This window comes from Solea solea, chromosome 12, assembly GCF_958295425.1.
Source record: "Solea solea chromosome 12, fSolSol10.1, whole genome shotgun sequence".
NCBI classification, from domain to species: Eukaryota; Metazoa; Chordata; class Actinopteri; order Pleuronectiformes; family Soleidae; genus Solea; species Solea solea.
The window spans coordinates 15,443,318-15,460,356 of record NC_081145.1 but is presented as its reverse complement, the minus strand read 5'-3'; the positions used below and the strand labels follow the sequence as shown (position 1 = coordinate 15,460,356).

General features: G+C 40.0%; 1 protein-coding gene across 1 annotated transcript in view; it reads left to right on the top strand.

Moving 5' to 3' along the window:
• The window catches only part of kcnq1.2 (potassium voltage-gated channel, KQT-like subfamily, member 1.2), a 160,346-nt gene that overhangs the window by 19,132 nt on the left and 124,175 nt on the right, over nt 1-17,039 (top strand). The window contains exons 7-13 of the mRNA XM_058646519.1: nt 319-459; nt 2,684-2,794; nt 2,914-3,009; nt 3,431-3,559; nt 5,802-5,967; nt 9,038-9,091; nt 9,365-9,482. Coding sequence (XP_058502502.1) covers nt 319-459; nt 2,684-2,794; nt 2,914-3,009; nt 3,431-3,559; nt 5,802-5,967; nt 9,038-9,091; nt 9,365-9,482 — 815 coding nt within the window. The remainder of the gene's footprint in view (nt 1-318; nt 460-2,683; nt 2,795-2,913; nt 3,010-3,430; nt 3,560-5,801; nt 5,968-9,037; nt 9,092-9,364; nt 9,483-17,039) is intronic.

The window sequence follows — 17,039 nt, the reverse complement described above, 5'->3', positions numbered from 1 at the left end:
GTAACCAATTGTTTAAATTTAAGTTTAAGTAATAGTAGTAACTCACTATCCTCTATCCAACCTTTTGACACCAACAAAAAACATAGTCACAATACATTTTCGAGGATATTGCATGCCCCTAAAATCAAAATTGCTGCTCAGATTTGTTTCACATATGCAGGGAAAAAACAATGATTAGCAATTTGGAGCAGAATCTTGTCGTTTGGAGACGTTTGTTGTCAGTGTTCACACAATGTCTGTTTTTTTCATACGTTGTATATTCTTGCTTACAACACTTTTTCTAATATTGCTTTTTGGTTGTCTGTGGTTGTTTCTCAGGAGCTGATCACCACTCTTTACATTGGATTCCTGGGCCTGATCTTTTCCTCCTACTTTGTCTACTTGGCGGAAAAGGATGCCGTGGATGAGGAGGGCAAGACGGGCTTCTCCAGCTATGCCGATGCCCTGTGGTGGGGCGTGGTAAGGCTGCTAATCTAATAAGAAAGAAAACGGCTGTATGGAGACGAAAACAGGTCTTAGGCTGATAGCTTTGCACCTAATTATTCCCACACGTTTGTAACGGTGTGTTTGCAACGCATACCTACCATACTGTACTTGGCTCCTTGAATGCTACTTCAATTCTCCAACATAGTGAACGTATTTCAAAGGCCACTTCAAAATAAAAATGGGTTCTTTTTGAAGAGCTGTTAGAATCTTTTACGTACAATGGCCTCCAACGTGGAGCGTTAACTGAAAAAATAGAGATGGGTGGCCACTCTAGTGAGACCAATTATAAACCTCCTTGTGTGTGTTTGTATGTGTGTGTTATATAAATTCTTCTCGTTGTTCGTTCGTTGACTATGCACATTTTCGTGTAACACATGCAGGTGTGTTGATGTTTTTTTCCATGAGAGGAGCTAGTTTTGCCCGTTCCCCTCTGTGCAGAAGCTCAAGTTTCCTGAGCAGTTAATTAAACATTTGAATTAAAAGCACAGAGTAATGAGAAACCTATGGCAGCCTTGTGCAGAGGATCAGTGTGCCACAAAGAGACGGTAATAAACCATTCACCTCTGAGGTCTTTGGGCTCAAAGAACTTTTAAAGCACCAATATAAAGTGTCAGGTCCCTTAATTAAAACTTTAATTGTGGGATTACCACCGTTATGTAATGAAGGTTAAGGGGGTCACAGGGCTCCTCACTGCTCTATGGCAAGTAGAAGAAAAGCGGTTACTTGTGTTTCTCTATTCACAATGGAAAGAAAAGAATGGAGGTTGGGGATTTGCTCCCCTTTTGTTTTTCTGAGGCTGTAAACATGAGAGTATTACAACAGGTTTGTGAGTGTTTGTGTATGTGTGTGCGCTTATTACCTCTCCCAGTGTGTATTTCTTCTCCTGGCATGATTTGCCATGATTTACAGATATGGAAGTGCAGAGCATGTTGGAGAACAGTGCAGTGTTTCATGATTCATTTCCACTTCACTTCTCGCTTCCCTCCCTCATATTAATTTACTTTGTCAAATTGCTGATGACAGTTAATTGCTGTTTGGTATTAACGATCTCTCCAAAAAAAAAAATTAAAGCTGTCAGTGCCAAACGTTCCAATTTCATTGAATTGGGTGTAATCGCACATACACAACATTTTTGTATGAATAGAGATGGGCACACACTCAACGACCAGGTCTGTGACCTTTGTGTGGAGATGAAGAGGTTTTTGCCACACACTCTCCAGTCTGAATGAGACGAGTGTTTTTTCGAGGAGACCATTCCACTCTGACGGTCCAGAGGACAGTGTTTAGTCATCGGATTTGTGGATTACATCCAACACGGCTCCACCCACTCCAACATACACACACACACACACACTCGCTGCAGCTTTACTCCAAAAGCCATTTTAAGTATCTCACCTTACATCAGCCGCTTTGTTAAAGCACAACGGTGCCTCATGAGGTGATACCCCATAGACATCCAATGTAAGCCAAGTGTGTTCTGAATGTATCTAGATTGGCTTGGCTTTCACAGTAGGTGTACATGCAAATGTAAGAGGTATTTGTTTCCCCACCCTTTCACCTCCCAACAAATTCCTACACTTGCCGAGGATTAGTGGCTGGGAATCTTATTCCCTTTGAGGAGAGAGAGGGAGAGAGAGGGAGAGAGAGAGAGAGAGAGAGAGAGAGAGAGAGAGAGCCTGAAATGCTCCCGGGCCTCTGCTGACAGTCAGGGAGAAAAGCAAGAGGCTGATGAACTTTTTCCTTTCTTGTTTACACTTCTGTCACACACTACTGTGGTAAAGCTCTACCAGCTCTGCAACAGCCGACTCAACGTTTAGATTTTCAGACCTTAAGTCTGAATTTAGTTATTTCAAACAAAATAAAGAAACTAAAATGTAAGCAAACTATGTGGTTTCATCTCACTAACTATCATGTTATTATTAACATGTATATTTTAGGTTCATATGGGGTAACATACGGTTATCACTGCATATCCTGACATGAACTCCACTTCAATAAAACACACATGTAGCCACTGAATTAAAACATCACCCTCTTTGTCCCGCCCAGGAATATGATGCTGACTCTGCTGAGAGACTTTGTCTTTTTCTGAGAAATACATGAAGAGGATTTCCACGCAATTGTGTACCTTTATAATCTGCACATTTTGTTCTTTGTGTGTGTAACAACACAAACCTAATTCCCTCTCCGTCTCTAGGTGACCGTCACCACCATAGGCTACGGAGACAAAATTCCTCAAACGTGGATAGGCAAGGCCATCGCCTCCTGCTTCAGCGTCTTTGCCATCTCCTTCTTCGCTCTACCAGCTGTAAATATTATTTGAATCTGATTCAATTCAGACAGGCTTTTAATATGTAGAGATCTTGTTTTGCATGTATTTGAATGAAACATAATCTGATACGTTACATCCTACCTGTCCTCCATTAGGGTATCTTGGGCTCAGGGTTTGCTCTTAAGGTCCAGCAGAAGCAGAGACAGAAGCATTTCAACAGACAGATCCCTGCTGCAGCCTCTCTCATTCAGGTACATTTAAACATCAACGAGGCATTTTGACTCTAAAGCATCACTGTGGGGTAGGTTTCTCACACAAGATAGAAGAAGCTTTTTTGAATTTGCCATTATGATGAGTTTAGACATCTGTGATACAAACACAAGTAAAGGTCCTCATGACATTGACAAATATCCACCCTGACTTTTTGCAACATTTTGTGTGATGGCATAAATAGAACTCTCTATAAATTCAGTTTTATTGCCAGATTAAGCTCCAAATAATATAAACAACAGACACAACTACAAAAAGCTTTTTACACATGTGTAAAAAGGTTTGTGGCTAATACTACTGTATCACTGGGGAAGTCTAAACTTGAGGAAAATGACACATGCTTACATTTTGCATGGATGAATGCAGTGATTAACAATAGTTTCATGTTGTATCCCTCACCAGACACTGTGGCGATGCTATGCAGCAGAGAAACCAGGCAGCTGTGCTGCCACATGGAAAATGTACGTCCTAACTCCAGAGGCTGTCATCATTGACACCTCCAGTCCTAATATCAGGAAACTACACTTATCGGTAATTATTACATTTCATATTTGTAACAGTAATAATAATAGTCAGATGCTAATATATGTGGACCATTTTTGGTAGATTTGTTTCACTTGTGATTAATACATTTTCTTAGAAGACAATGTACTTATACAATAAGTTCTTTTCAATAGAAAAAAAAATATATTCTATTGATCTTGAGCTGTGGAACTTCACAAACCAATGCAGGTTCCTTTTGTTTTGGATTCAACTGTCCCATATGTCAATGTGGGCTGTGCAGAATAGTATGGACAAGTTACACACACACACACACACACACACACACACACACACACGCACGCACACACATGCAGATACACACACATACATGCAGAGCACTCTCCCTTGACTCCACCAGGATGACTTGAGGCCTTTGTCTCCACCGTACAAAGACTCACTCAGTTTAGATGATGTCACCACAGCCTTTCTCTTGGGAGTAAATCTTTGTCTAGTAGAACAACAACAAAAAAATCTTTGTGTTGCATTGAACCCACATGTATAAAGGAGAATGAAGGCTGCTTCCGCTCTTTTCATTTTCAGCATGTGACGTTCTCCTCTGACTTTGCTCTCTCTCTCTCTCTCTCTCTCTCTCTCTCTCGCCCTCTCCTCTTTCTCTGTCTTTCAGGACTCTCTCCTGTTTTTATTCTCATTAATGGGCTTATCCTCTGTGCTCTTTCTGTCTCCTCTCTCTTATTCTCTCGCTCTCTGCCTCATTCCTATTAAGCTCATTCCATTCACATTGTGTTTTTTTCCCCCTTTCCACTTTACATACTGTATAAACTCTCTCTTTTTGTGCTTTTATACTTGTTTCTCTTAAACATAGTTTGTGTTAAGGTTTCTTCCTGCTTACATAGTTCTCCATCTTTTCTCCCAAATGAGTCTTTTCTGCTTCCACCACCAGCTCCTTCCCTCCCTCCCTTCCTCCCTCCCTCTCCCCTAATGAGCCTTTCAAACTTCGGGTATTTGGACTAAAGTGCTGGACGTTTGTCAAGTCTGATCCACTGAGTCCAGATAATTGAGTCTCTATAAAGGCCATGTCTATGACACTGGTGTGCGTCAGTTGGTCTAAGAATTGGACAGGGTTAGGGTTTAGGTCCAGAAACCTGCTGACATGTAACACAACTATGTGTTAATTTAAAAATAAACTCTTCATGGCAGCAGCATGTAAGGACAGAATCTGGTTGATGACTGGATAAACTGATTTATTTAGGATGAGTCATGTTTTTTGGACAGTTGAACACTTGAAAAGTATGCATAGGTCATATATAATGTGCTGTGTTGCAACAGGCTATCAAATTGCTCAAATGTACTGTATGTCCAGCCCACGTGTTACAATGCTGAACTTAAAATATGTGCAAACGGTTTACATTAAGACGGCACTAGAAAGCCAACTCTGGAGTTGCACAAAAATGATTAAAAAAAAAAAAGAAGAAGAAGAAAAAAGCCATTGGTTTCAGTGAAGATTTTTACACTGATGGCCTGTATTAGCAAGCAAAGTGAATATGGCTGTGTTAGGTTACACAAATGTCTCCAGGATCATACCTCAAAAATGTTACTACGAGCTGAAATTTCAGCTGGGGACGTTTAATTTATGAGACCAAACTCCAGGCGATCTGTTGGAGATTTCACAGATGAATAAAATGAAATGAAAGCTTCTCTGGTGGCAGTGGCTTGTTGCTATGGCAGAAAAGTCAATATGCTGAGCATGGATTTTGTAGGCTTTGGTCTTCACGCAGCTTCAAACTTTGTCAGGGATTTTGCACACATTTTTTTGTACAGGCAAGGAGTAGAGAGTTTCATCTTTACTGCTCTTGTATTTCCATTAGTTCAACAGCTAGCTTTATGTGTAGTAGCTGGGACATGAGTTCCTGGAGCTTCTGGACCTAAGTCACTAGTGGACATACTGTATAATGGACTGTTAGACAGACTAACTGGGATGTGAATTAAGTCACTTATGTAAACATTTTCAAAAAATACAAACACTCCCATTTTCATACATCCTTTCATGGACACAGTGTTCTGGAACACTTGAATATTGCTATGCAGTGCGTGAGGAATAAATGTAGTCCTTTTTATTAACTTCAGCAATTTATAGCAATAGATTTGCAGACATATTTGAGCATAATTTAGACTTTTAAATTACTTTCACACAATTAATTGTAATTAAACTTAATCATCAGTAAAAAAAAAACTCTATGATGCAGATGTTCATGTTTCCTCTGTCTTTCAGAAAAGGGGCACTAAGCGGAGGTTGAAGTCCAGAGGTAACGGCTCAGTGGGCGTGGCCTCGGAGAGGGCTATATCAATCCCCCAGATCACCTACGATCACATTGATGATTCCGTGGAGAAGAAAGACGTCTCGTTTTTCTCGGAAGAGCCGAGGGGGACTGTTGAAGGTAACACGTTGAAAAGAGTCAAGCTGACATCTTTACTGTAATGTACAGTGAGTTTCAAGTCGATATTCAAGGTTACTGACATTCACGGCAGCTTTTTTTATTTAGAACTCAGCACCTCAGTTCTGTGGCAGTGTTTGACAACCGTGTTGAATATTGTTTTGTGGCTGTTATTCAGATTAAGACCAGCTATCAATAAAGTCCATATCATGTGAAGGACATTTAGTGAAGTTACAATAGAAAGAATAGAATAGAAGAAACAATTTACTTTTTTTCTTTTCATTTATTTAATGAAAATAAGAGTTGAGGGGCCGTGAAATGATGCCAGTCTGTTTTAAAGGCTAAACAAATCCATTATTTCAAGAAAAGTTTGATGTTTTTTGTAACCAATATATTTAAGAAGTCAAAACAAAATATGGAAATGACATTTGTTAATGACACCTGCTTTAGAAATATAACTTGTCAGCTTGTACTTTTGTGTTGGCATTTGACATGTTTTTCAAGTAAATCTAAGTAATTCTAGTAATAGATTTTTTCTTACCCCACAATAGTCTTATTTTGTCAGCTAGATCTGACAAGAAAAAACAAGTTGTCTCTTCATTAGCTCTCCTTTGACTGCGTTATAAAATAGACAACCCCTTTCGTATGGGGTTTTCAAACACTGTTGACCATTAAAGTTGTATTGTACTGGTGTCTTATTTTCACACAGTACACAGAAGCCCGATGCTAGAGCCAAAATGGCTGCCAGGTGTTGTCAGTGGGCCGTATGGAAGCCATTAAAGTCCCGGTGTTGATTAGAGGTCGTGCTTACAAGCTCTTTACTGCTTCACTTGTCCCCTTTGCTGGCCACAAACACTCACAATGGGATCAAATATGTTTTAACTTGTCAATGTTACGAGTGGGAATGTCCTGTTATACCACAGTATTAGCTAAGTCGTGCCAAAGTCAGTGTCCTACTGTATAGTGATTCCCTCGTTGCAGGACTCACACACTAAACAGTAGAAATATACAGTGTGCTTTATCTTTTAAGTTTCCACAAGCTTCTGTTAATTTGTACATTAAAACCTCACCAACTGAATTGAGCCAGACTCCGGGTAAATAAATGCACCTAATGAGCTCTTCCTGTCAAAGGGTGCAGCCATAAAAGCAGCTGGAGTGACATAAACTTGACATAAAGGTAAACCGTCACTAACGGATCAACTGTTTATGAGAGGAAATGTTTCGTTTCCTGCTTAATTAGGTGGATCTGAGATAATGAAGGAGAACATGTGTTGTGTGGCAAGTTTGTGTGTGTGGGAAAACATTCTGCATTTGATCCAGTGTGTTGCAAAAGCAGATGAAACAAGTCTGCAACCTGCTGCCACTGTAGTGTGATCGTAGTGATGAAACATCATGTGACTGCATGATCAATGTGTTTGGGGACAAGAGAGTTAATAACAGCATATGCGTGAAAATGAATGAATGCGTTCGTATTCATTTATGGATAAATACACCAAATCCCTTATGACGCTGGAGACTTTTACCCCTTTTTTTTTGGCCAAATCAAAGGGTGAAAGTGTCATACGATGAAAGTGCCATTGCTTTAATCATATACAACAGCAGCGTTGTAGTCCCACCTTAACACATTTTTTGCCATTCTTTGTAGGAATCACCAGGATGTTGAGACAGACAGGTTAGTCCTCCTAACTCTATCATAACTTAGGTGCATAAGTTTCATTTCCTTAATCTTGTATGTTAGGGCATAAACTATAGCAAAAATAAAAGAGACAAGACAACAAAGAAGACTATTTTTATGTAGCTGTATGTTCCATGTGTGACCACTACACAGTCTAACCAGCAGCCCCTTCCACTGGTTGACTACTTCTTTTTACTCCCATTAAAAACTTCTCTGTGTTAATCATTAGCTAGCCTGTCTTTTTAATGTGGCCCAGACAGTATTTTAATTAGACTCGCCGGCTGGCTCAGCCTTTGTCCCTCGACTGGACCAAACCAGAGCCAAGCAGAAAGACTGAGACATTGGTCCGGGGTTGACCTGGCCTTGTTTTCTTTACTGGGTGCACTGCCAACACCACGGGTGAGGAAAATGGTTGGCCTTGGCTGGGGCCTAGAGGACCATGGGGACCTAGATAGGGACACCAAGAGAGGCGGGGACACACGCAGAGACGGGGTTGTGGAGTTGATTGTGGAGCACCAGTGGTCAGAAATAAACTGGTCATTGTTTGATTTGGTTTATTGCTCCACTTATCTGTCTGGCCCCATCTACCTCCTTGTCTGTGACAATCTCTCAGGGAAGCGGCCTCTGTTTCCATCTCTCTCTCTCTCTCTGTCTCCCTCACAACCTTTTTTCTTTTCTTTGCGTTTTTTTTTTTCTTTCTGTCTTTTCTGTTTCCAGATTGATATTCTCACAACAAAACATGTTTGCACTGATGGGCCAGATAATCTACATGCATGATCATAAACCCTTATCCTGTTTGTGTAGCCGATAAGCCAGTTCACATCTCCTTCACTGAGCCGAGGTTGGGGCTAAAGGTGACCCTGGTCACCCCGCCTTCAGTGTCTCACTTTTTCACCCCCTCTCGTTCCCCGCTTCTCTCGCTGTTGCTGTGTATTCTCCTGGCCCGGACAATGTTAAACAAACTCGATGATGGAAAACAAGAGAGTCTGAATGGCTTTTACTTGAACTGGAATGGTCATTCTGCTCGTGAACGCAGATTTGCTTCTCCATTCTTTATCACAATGGAGGATTGGTGGTTTGGAGGAGAGACATGTCAGACTGTGCTGACAGTCTGACTGCAGGTCAAGACCCTGCTTCACATGTTGTTCTTTGCTGGGTTTTTTTTGCTAGCTGTGCCAGCAGCCAGTCAACTGCACTCCTGAAGTGGAGCACTGCAGTTTAGGGTTCTGCACGTTGTTTCCTGATAATTGTTGAATGAAAGTTTATAGTGTTAGTTTATGGAGTATTTACATTGTTAAAAACCTTCGTGTTAATTCAGTGTAACATTTTTCCTTTCTTCTTTTGTCTTTGTCCTTTCTTTGATTTATCTCCCTGCAATGTTTTTCTGCATGGCATCAGGTCCTCCTCATCACTCTTGGTCGTCTTTTACTCTGAGCTGCCCTGGCTCTCCAGGTATCTTTGTTTCATATCTTTGTGTCTGCTTTTGTGTCGTTCATGCTTAAATATATCGGACTTGTCCGACTTATTTTGCTTTTAAATGCTATAAATACAGTATTTAGTTATTCAAATTTAAAAAAACTAAGAAATTTTGATGTAGAATAGTTTGATAACGGAGAATTCAGACTTTGTGCATTTACTATACACAGTACATCAGTGTTTTTGTATGCGTTAAGCAGATTTAAACGTCACCATGTAATATTATAGATCTATCTGTCTGCTTTTCAGTAAGGAGGAATCTTGACAGCAGCACTTCCATGGACATCGCACGCGCCGACAGCTTAACTGATGAGCTCTACTACATGAGTGAGGACATTCCCCTGCCTGTGGTGACCAAGAACGATCAGTAAGTCCCATAAAGTCTTCCCTATGCTCTTCTCTGGGATCCCATCTTCCAGTCCCTATTGTACTGACCAGCCTTCTCATCAGCATTACCCAAAGGCCTTTTGTAACACCACAGAGCCTCTCTAGCCGGTCTCTAAATTAAGTTGTTTTGTTGAACTCTCCTGAGGGTTAAAGAGACTCTCAAGGGCCAAGGCCTTATCAGGTGCAGAGTGTTATAAAAGGGATTATCCCTTTAGTCATGAGGGAAATGACAAAGAAATCCCTCTCAGTAGGTTGTAGGACATGTAAAGGTATTGAAAGCTTGTTGCTACATGCCCTCAAGGTTGAGAATTCACAGCTGCTGGTTTCTGTGTGAATTGCAAGTTTCTGATGATGTTTCCTGCCTCTTGCTTTCATACTCAGATTTGCTTTGCTTCTCGTGTGAATGCATTGAAATGATTCATCCAACAAGAGTTCACCCTAAATATGGATGTTTATTCCTTTTCTCGCTGGGATGAACTTCCACATTTACACGTTCACTCCATCATCTGCTGTACACAAGCAAGGTGACGAGACTTTGCACAGACACCACATCAGTGGTACTGTACACAAGGTCGCCATGTAGCGGATGCTTTGTAGATGTGGTTATTTACTGTCATTAATAAGGGATGTGCTTAATCCACAGTGTACATCTGTCATACAGTAGTGTGCTGCAACATCCTCTAATGCCTTGAGTGCCAGCACATGTACACTTAAGGTTTCGGTGTGTGTGCTGTGATGTGTTGACATGCAGTTTTATTTCTTCGTATTTTTTATTAATTCTGTTGTTTTGATGTAATAGCTATACATTTTTATTTTTTTTGCCCAAAGACGCGCTTTAGTTTAAAAAACTGTTTTGTTTTAGGGAGGGTTAGAATATAGAACAAAGTTCTTTCATCACTGTATCTACGAGTGTGTGTGTGTGTGTGTTGTCGATGTTTATACACATACACTGCATTCTTCCTTGATTGCTTTCCCTCTGCTGGCCCTATAAATATGCAATCACCCTTGTCACTCAACTGCATCTCTGGCCTCTGCCGTACTTTCTGCTCTCTGTGACCTCTTGAAAGCAAAAAGCAAACACAATGTTTTTTTTTTTTATCACACAGCTAATTTCTTGTTTTTATTTAGTTTAGTCTTATCTTAAGTGCGATGAATGATCAACCATCCGGTCTATAAACTTACAATAAAAACATCACTACGACCAAACTGCACAAAACATTAAAACCCAAGTTGTGAGCAGCAGAATACTTCTCTCTCTCTCTCTCTCTTGCAGTCTTTTGACCTGCCCATTTGTGGCATGGGTCCAGGATTCTTTCTCCACACACCACTTTAATTCCACAAGGTACTGCACTGGCTCTATCACTATTATTCTCCTTCTCTTTATTTTCTTCTCAACATCTTCATTACACCATTCCTAATATTATCTGATGTTTCAAACAACGCAATGGAAAATGTCAGTTCTGACACAGTATAGCAGCCACCACCCAAACCTCTTATATTAATCATTTAAAATGTAATATGTGCACCACCCCTGAAAAGTGGGATTGTAGAGTCTCAGATTTAATTTTGGGTGTTTCTGTTCTTTTGTCTCAATAGGAACCTATTAGTCAAGGGTAGGGCAATATAAAAATATCAATAATTTCAATAATATACATGTCTTCTATAGCAATATAACAAAAGATGTACGGATATAATGTTAATCATTAGGTAAACATGTAACTGAATGTTTTACCTCAGGTTTGTTCTTTTTTTCTGCATATAAAGAAGTTTAAATCTATCTTTTACTGTGAAACCTGAACCCTGAACCAATCTCTGGTCCTTAAAGTGTCTATTCTAGTTTTACAGACAGTGTGAAATTAAAGCCCATCCACAATATGGACAGCATGAATATACTGTGAGAAGAATTCAGGAAATATATGAAATAAACTTTGGTTGTCCATGCATATATTGTTATTATATAATGCATAATTATTTAGTATTTTTTAATTATTATAAATTAGTGCACACATACAGTACAAATATGCACACAGGGGCAATTGTGTACTAACACGACATGAAGAGTAGTGATAATGACATATAAAACACTTAAACAAAAAAACGACAAAAATAAGAAAATTGTGATAATTTAAAAAAATACATAGGATAGAAAAGTGGTATAAATAAGAAAGCAATTTTTTTTCTAACAAATTGAAAATTCTTTATTATTAATATCATTTGGTTTAGTCTTTTGTTTGGCAAAAAACCTGATGTTTTTAGAAATTGTTGCAAAACTGTAAGAGTGAGTTTAAATCTCTAATAGCAGTTTATTATTAACAAAAAGACACCAAAGGGTAAAGTTCTGATTCTATTTATGCAAAGAGACATTTTGTGTCTTAGGATTGTAGCATTTGTTCTCCCAACAGAAGGTGGCGCTCCTCTTTTATAGTGTGGAGGCAACAAGCTGGGATACTGAATATGATACATGAACCACAACCTGTCGTTTTAGTGGCTTGTTTGCTTATAACAGTATAATTATAATCTCTCAAAACTAGTTTCATTATCATTATTAAAGCCTGTCAACTAAATCATCGTAGTATGTCACGGTTTCCTGGCAGTTCATTAAAAAAAAAGCAAAATTCATCATATGTCATGTCATGTGTTCATGTTTATACATGCTTTTTTTATAATCATCCTCTTTCATGTATGCGGGTGTATCTGACTGACTGCGTGTGAATGTGAGACCACTGAGTGTTTAATGTCTTCATGTGTGAGAGCGAGTTTCCCATCTGCAGCAAAGGACAGTGTCTAATTGTATCCAGTGCTGTGCTGCCATGCCCATAACTCAGCTGTAACTGCCCCGCACAGATTTGGGCCATGCTGGGCACTCCCATAACAGCTGGTTTGTTTTGCTCCCAGTGTCACGCCACTCTGGACAGCACTGTCATTTGGCATCCTTATCTGGATTTTTGCAGATGGCTAACAGATCCACCCACACGGCCTGAGGCAACCTGCAATCACGCTCACTGTATCAGTTTTATGTTATTTCATATTCAGGAATTGAAGCCGTCTACATTGCTTTTCGCAACTGAGTGGACTCCTTCCTCACTTGAGATTGTTGCCTGTTCAAACAGCTTTTCTATTTATTTTTTTCTTCCACATTTCTGGTATCACTATCACATTCTGCTGTTTGTTTGGTTTTGCTCAAGCACACTACCCCCAAAGTCACAGTGTGTGTGTGTGTGTGTGTGTGGGTGGGTTGTGTGTGTTCACATGTGAGACAGGCATCAATACAGCTGGCAATGACGTCTCCGGGCTTCTGAAGAGGAAGTGGTGAAGGGCAGTGTCCACATGCAATCATGCCTTCTGCTCCTCTTAAACCATAACACACACACACACACACACACACACACACATCTCCACGAAGACAAATCTTTATTATTCCTTTGTTTGTTTATGTGTAGCTGAGCTTATTGTGGTTTGTTGAATATTATGAAATATCTCAAATAAAAAATAATAATAATCAGAAAACCAGAAAAACATACACTTGTTCCACAACCACTATTATAACTCTTCCATTTTTACTTGGTTGTTTGTTTGTTGATGTGGCCCTGCGTAAATGAGGCTTGAGTTTGTTACAGTTTGGACAAACATTGATTTCTCCTGATTGTGTACATGTATAAGAATGTGTGAGAACCTTGTTGTAACGTGATGTTGTGTGTGTGTGTGCGTGCACTTTGAGTGTGTACGTTTTACCACTTAACTGTTGATTGGAATCATAACAAACCCCCAGCTGAGCTGTTGATCCTAAATCCTCTCTAAAGCTGGTTGACTTTTAACCTCTTGGATGATGAGTAACTGTTTCCAAGTACACTTTTTAGGTCCCAAACAAAGGAAGGCCTTGTTTAGCTGATTGTGATGATTGTGTCTTATCTCTTTCTCTCTGCTGTGCGCCTCATCTCTCAGCCCCAGAAACCCATCCCTCGTGTCTTTTTTTTTTTTCACTCTGTCAAGTAGCACCAGAGCAGTAGCGTCTGTCATGTTGTGACCCGAGGCAGTCGTCTCTTTCTCGTGCTGGGTGTGGCCATGCTCTCTGGCCTCCTGCTCCTCCTTCATGTCTCCTCTCAGACCTTTTAAATGCCTGCATAGGCCACCTACAGGCAGCTCTTTAATTAGTTACCCTCTTACAAGCTAGCCAGCATGAAACAATGGAAGCCCACTGCTGCCCTACAGGAGGGATGGCAGGCAGAGACACATGCATCATGGTCCGTTGTCTTCAAGTAGGGGCCCCGCTCTGCTGAGCAACTGGCGCCTTTTGTGAAGAGCTCTGAACAAATTGACTTTTTGTCCGTGTGGCCTCCGTATGCCCGTCTTGTACACTGTACTCTATTAATGACAGTCAGGGGCGTTTAAAGCATATGCATGATCAGTCAGGAGGGAAACAAGTTTAAGTTATTTTCAGTCATCAGTTATATTTTTTAACTTTAAATCACATCTCTTGACATTGTTGTTTTTGATATAAGGTCCTGTCCCGGCTGCAAGCCCTTTTTTCCTCAATGTTGTATTGCAAAAATAAACATTTGACACAAAGTTATTTTACAGCGTTTGCACAATATTCAACAGTGAATTTAATGTGCATATATCCAATAAATCCTCTTACTGTTTTTGGCTTTACTGCCAAGTATTAGAATGACAAACGAGACGAGGCAATGGCCCCTCTGTGGGCACATGCACAAGACACGGAGAGGCGCACACATACTGTATGCACACGGACAAATGGATGGGGTGAGAACTGTGGCCTCCTGCCCTGCAGCAAGAAAAGCTGCCTTATGAAAAGATAGAGAAACAAAGCGAGAAGAGAAAAGAACAAATTGTGTTCAAATTTCTTGAACGACTGCCAAAGTCTAGAACATAAAAAAAAAGACCAAAAAGAGTCTCAGGGCAGTAAAACAGCCACAAACACTGATTCATATTCTCTGTGTGGAGGGATTCTGAAGTTAATCTCATTACAGACCCTGGGCTTTTTATGTGTTTGCTGACCCCTGCTCTACCTCTACGCACTTGTGCTTTTTAGAAATTGTTTAATTGCCCTGACTTGGCCAAAATACAAACAGAGTAAATGGTGCTCTTAAGCCAGCAGTAAAGTTCAGACACAGTTGGAATTGGCTTGTTCTCACAGGCAGTATGGGATTGTCCGTGTTTGATCTAGTCAAAACCTGTCATAACTTGTCTTCATTTGGTAACCAGTGCCATTTAATTATTTGGTGTGGTGGCAGCTGTGACGCTCAAAGCTCCCCCCCCCTCTGAGTTGTCTGTTTGTTCTGCGTTGCGTTGCTCTCAGATGTGGGTTATTGTTCGTTATGAGGCAACATCAAAAAGAACAACAGGTCGTCTTCAAACTTGAACTGAAAGTCATTGGACGCTATAATTTGCCGTGTTTCGTTTTTGCTATGAAAGTTATACGTGGAAGCCTAAAAAGTGCCCAACAGTGCAGGCACAGGTTCATTTGTTGAATCGTGCAGGAGTGGCAGTTTATCCTTTGTGAATACAATGAACGTTGGAACCCAAGCTTAAGTATTTGAGTCAGACACATCATTCAAATGAGAGATCCTGTATGTAATCTTACATAATATGTAAATAAAATTAAACTGTATGCTACAGATAAAAGATGGTACATGTGTTTGACGTTTTACTGTTCTTCCACAGACAGAGTACATTCTCCTATCTGTGCCAAATGAGAATCTACCAGAGCCATTGTTTACTGCATTTACGTCACACTGAGCGCAATAAAAGGCATTTTCATGAAGTCCATAATTAAGGAGTAGGTTTTTGTTAGGCTTGTCCCTGGTAGTTCTACATTAATACAGGCTCTCATGCTGCAGTTACGAGGGGTGAGTGAGTGAGTGAACTCGCCCTCAGCGGTGTTGGTTCTTGGAGGGTTTTATGGTGAGGCACCATCAGTGATGACCACTTTATTGCCTCTCACCACAAGTTGGAAAATTCGGAGAATGAGCAAACAAGATCTGCATAAATAAACCTTCAAGACCAAATAAAAAGTCGAATCGTCACAATCTCTCACTGCTTCGTCCAAATTATGGCCTGGTCTGTGTTCAGTGGCTGGAAATCATGACCACCATTTTGGCTCTATATAAGCATTAATGGAATTTGCCTGTACGGCACACAGTGGTAAATTGAAGTGAGCCGATCACTGCATGCTGGTGTGGTGAGTATTCTGAAGCTGTGGATCACAGTCCAATCCAAAGTGCGTGTGAGGAACACTGAAGCAACTGCAGTCAGCCAAATATAGACAGGCCAAAATAGAAATGGCGTCATAATTTTATTTTTTTTTTTTGTCTTGCTCAGTGACTTAATATGTTTTAATATTGCATTCAATGAAATATGATGCTACATTTGTGTTAAAAATGTCATTGACCTATTGCAGCTTTCTTATCTGGCATCAGTCTCTGTTCATTGCTGCTAGATGCCATAAATTAAAGTAAAAAAGAATCATGGAAATTTGAAAAATGACACAGGAAATTGCTGTTTTCATGACTCATTAAGCCGTTTTGCTGCTTATTCTTTTGTTTACTGATGAGACACACTTAGAACAACTGAAAACAAGTGTTTGTTTTCAGTCAACCTTAGTGCTTTTAACAGTTACAGACCCACAGGGCAACATTAATGAGAATTTAATGTTGTGTTGTGCTGCCTTAATTTGTGCTCTCTTTGGATTTGTTTTATTTAATAATGTTTGTTCTAATTGAGCCATTACAACAAATAGGGGTTAAAGGCACAAATTAAAGTACCAACATAATTATCCAAAATTAAATGATTAGGAACTCCAGAAATAAGTATAGCTTGAGGATATTTTTGTTCCACTCACAAATGCAGCCACAAACTGATGGTAAGTTCAACATGGAATGAAATTCTTCATTAAACGTTGAGATTTCAAATGCTTTTGAATGCTTTGTTTAAATGTAGTTTTAGTAAGTTTTAGTAAGTTTAGCATGTGACAAACCAATTACAATTCAATTACAGTGTAAAGGCATCTCCAAGGTGATCTAGAGAAATTGGCGTCAAACTTATTTTCGTCTAAAAACTATGATAGGTCTTACAATGCACCGACTTTCTAAATCTAATTCTGTGAACACTGCATGTTCCCTGATCATATTCAGTATGTTTTGATAAATGTCATCGCTTCAAAGTCGCTTGACCACAAAGTAAAAGCATAACTTTCTCGAGAAGCCGCGGCAATACTTGGTAGCAGAGTTTATTCAAGTGTGGTTTCTCGAAAAGAAAGTTTCATTTTGAGTCTCAACCTCAGGACTTTTTCATATCATTCTGACCACTGTGAGAAACAGCGGGGTGCTCGAGTCAGCTGCATCTATCACAGTGCCATCACTATAGGCTTCCCATGAGTTTTATAGGCAACACCCTTCACAACCCCACACATATGCAGCTTCAGCACAGGGAGTACACTGGAAATTCTCGCTGCTTCTCAGAGAAACCCAGCCGCAGTGTCTCTGTGGTTGTGGAGTCTTACATGTGACAATTTGGGCAG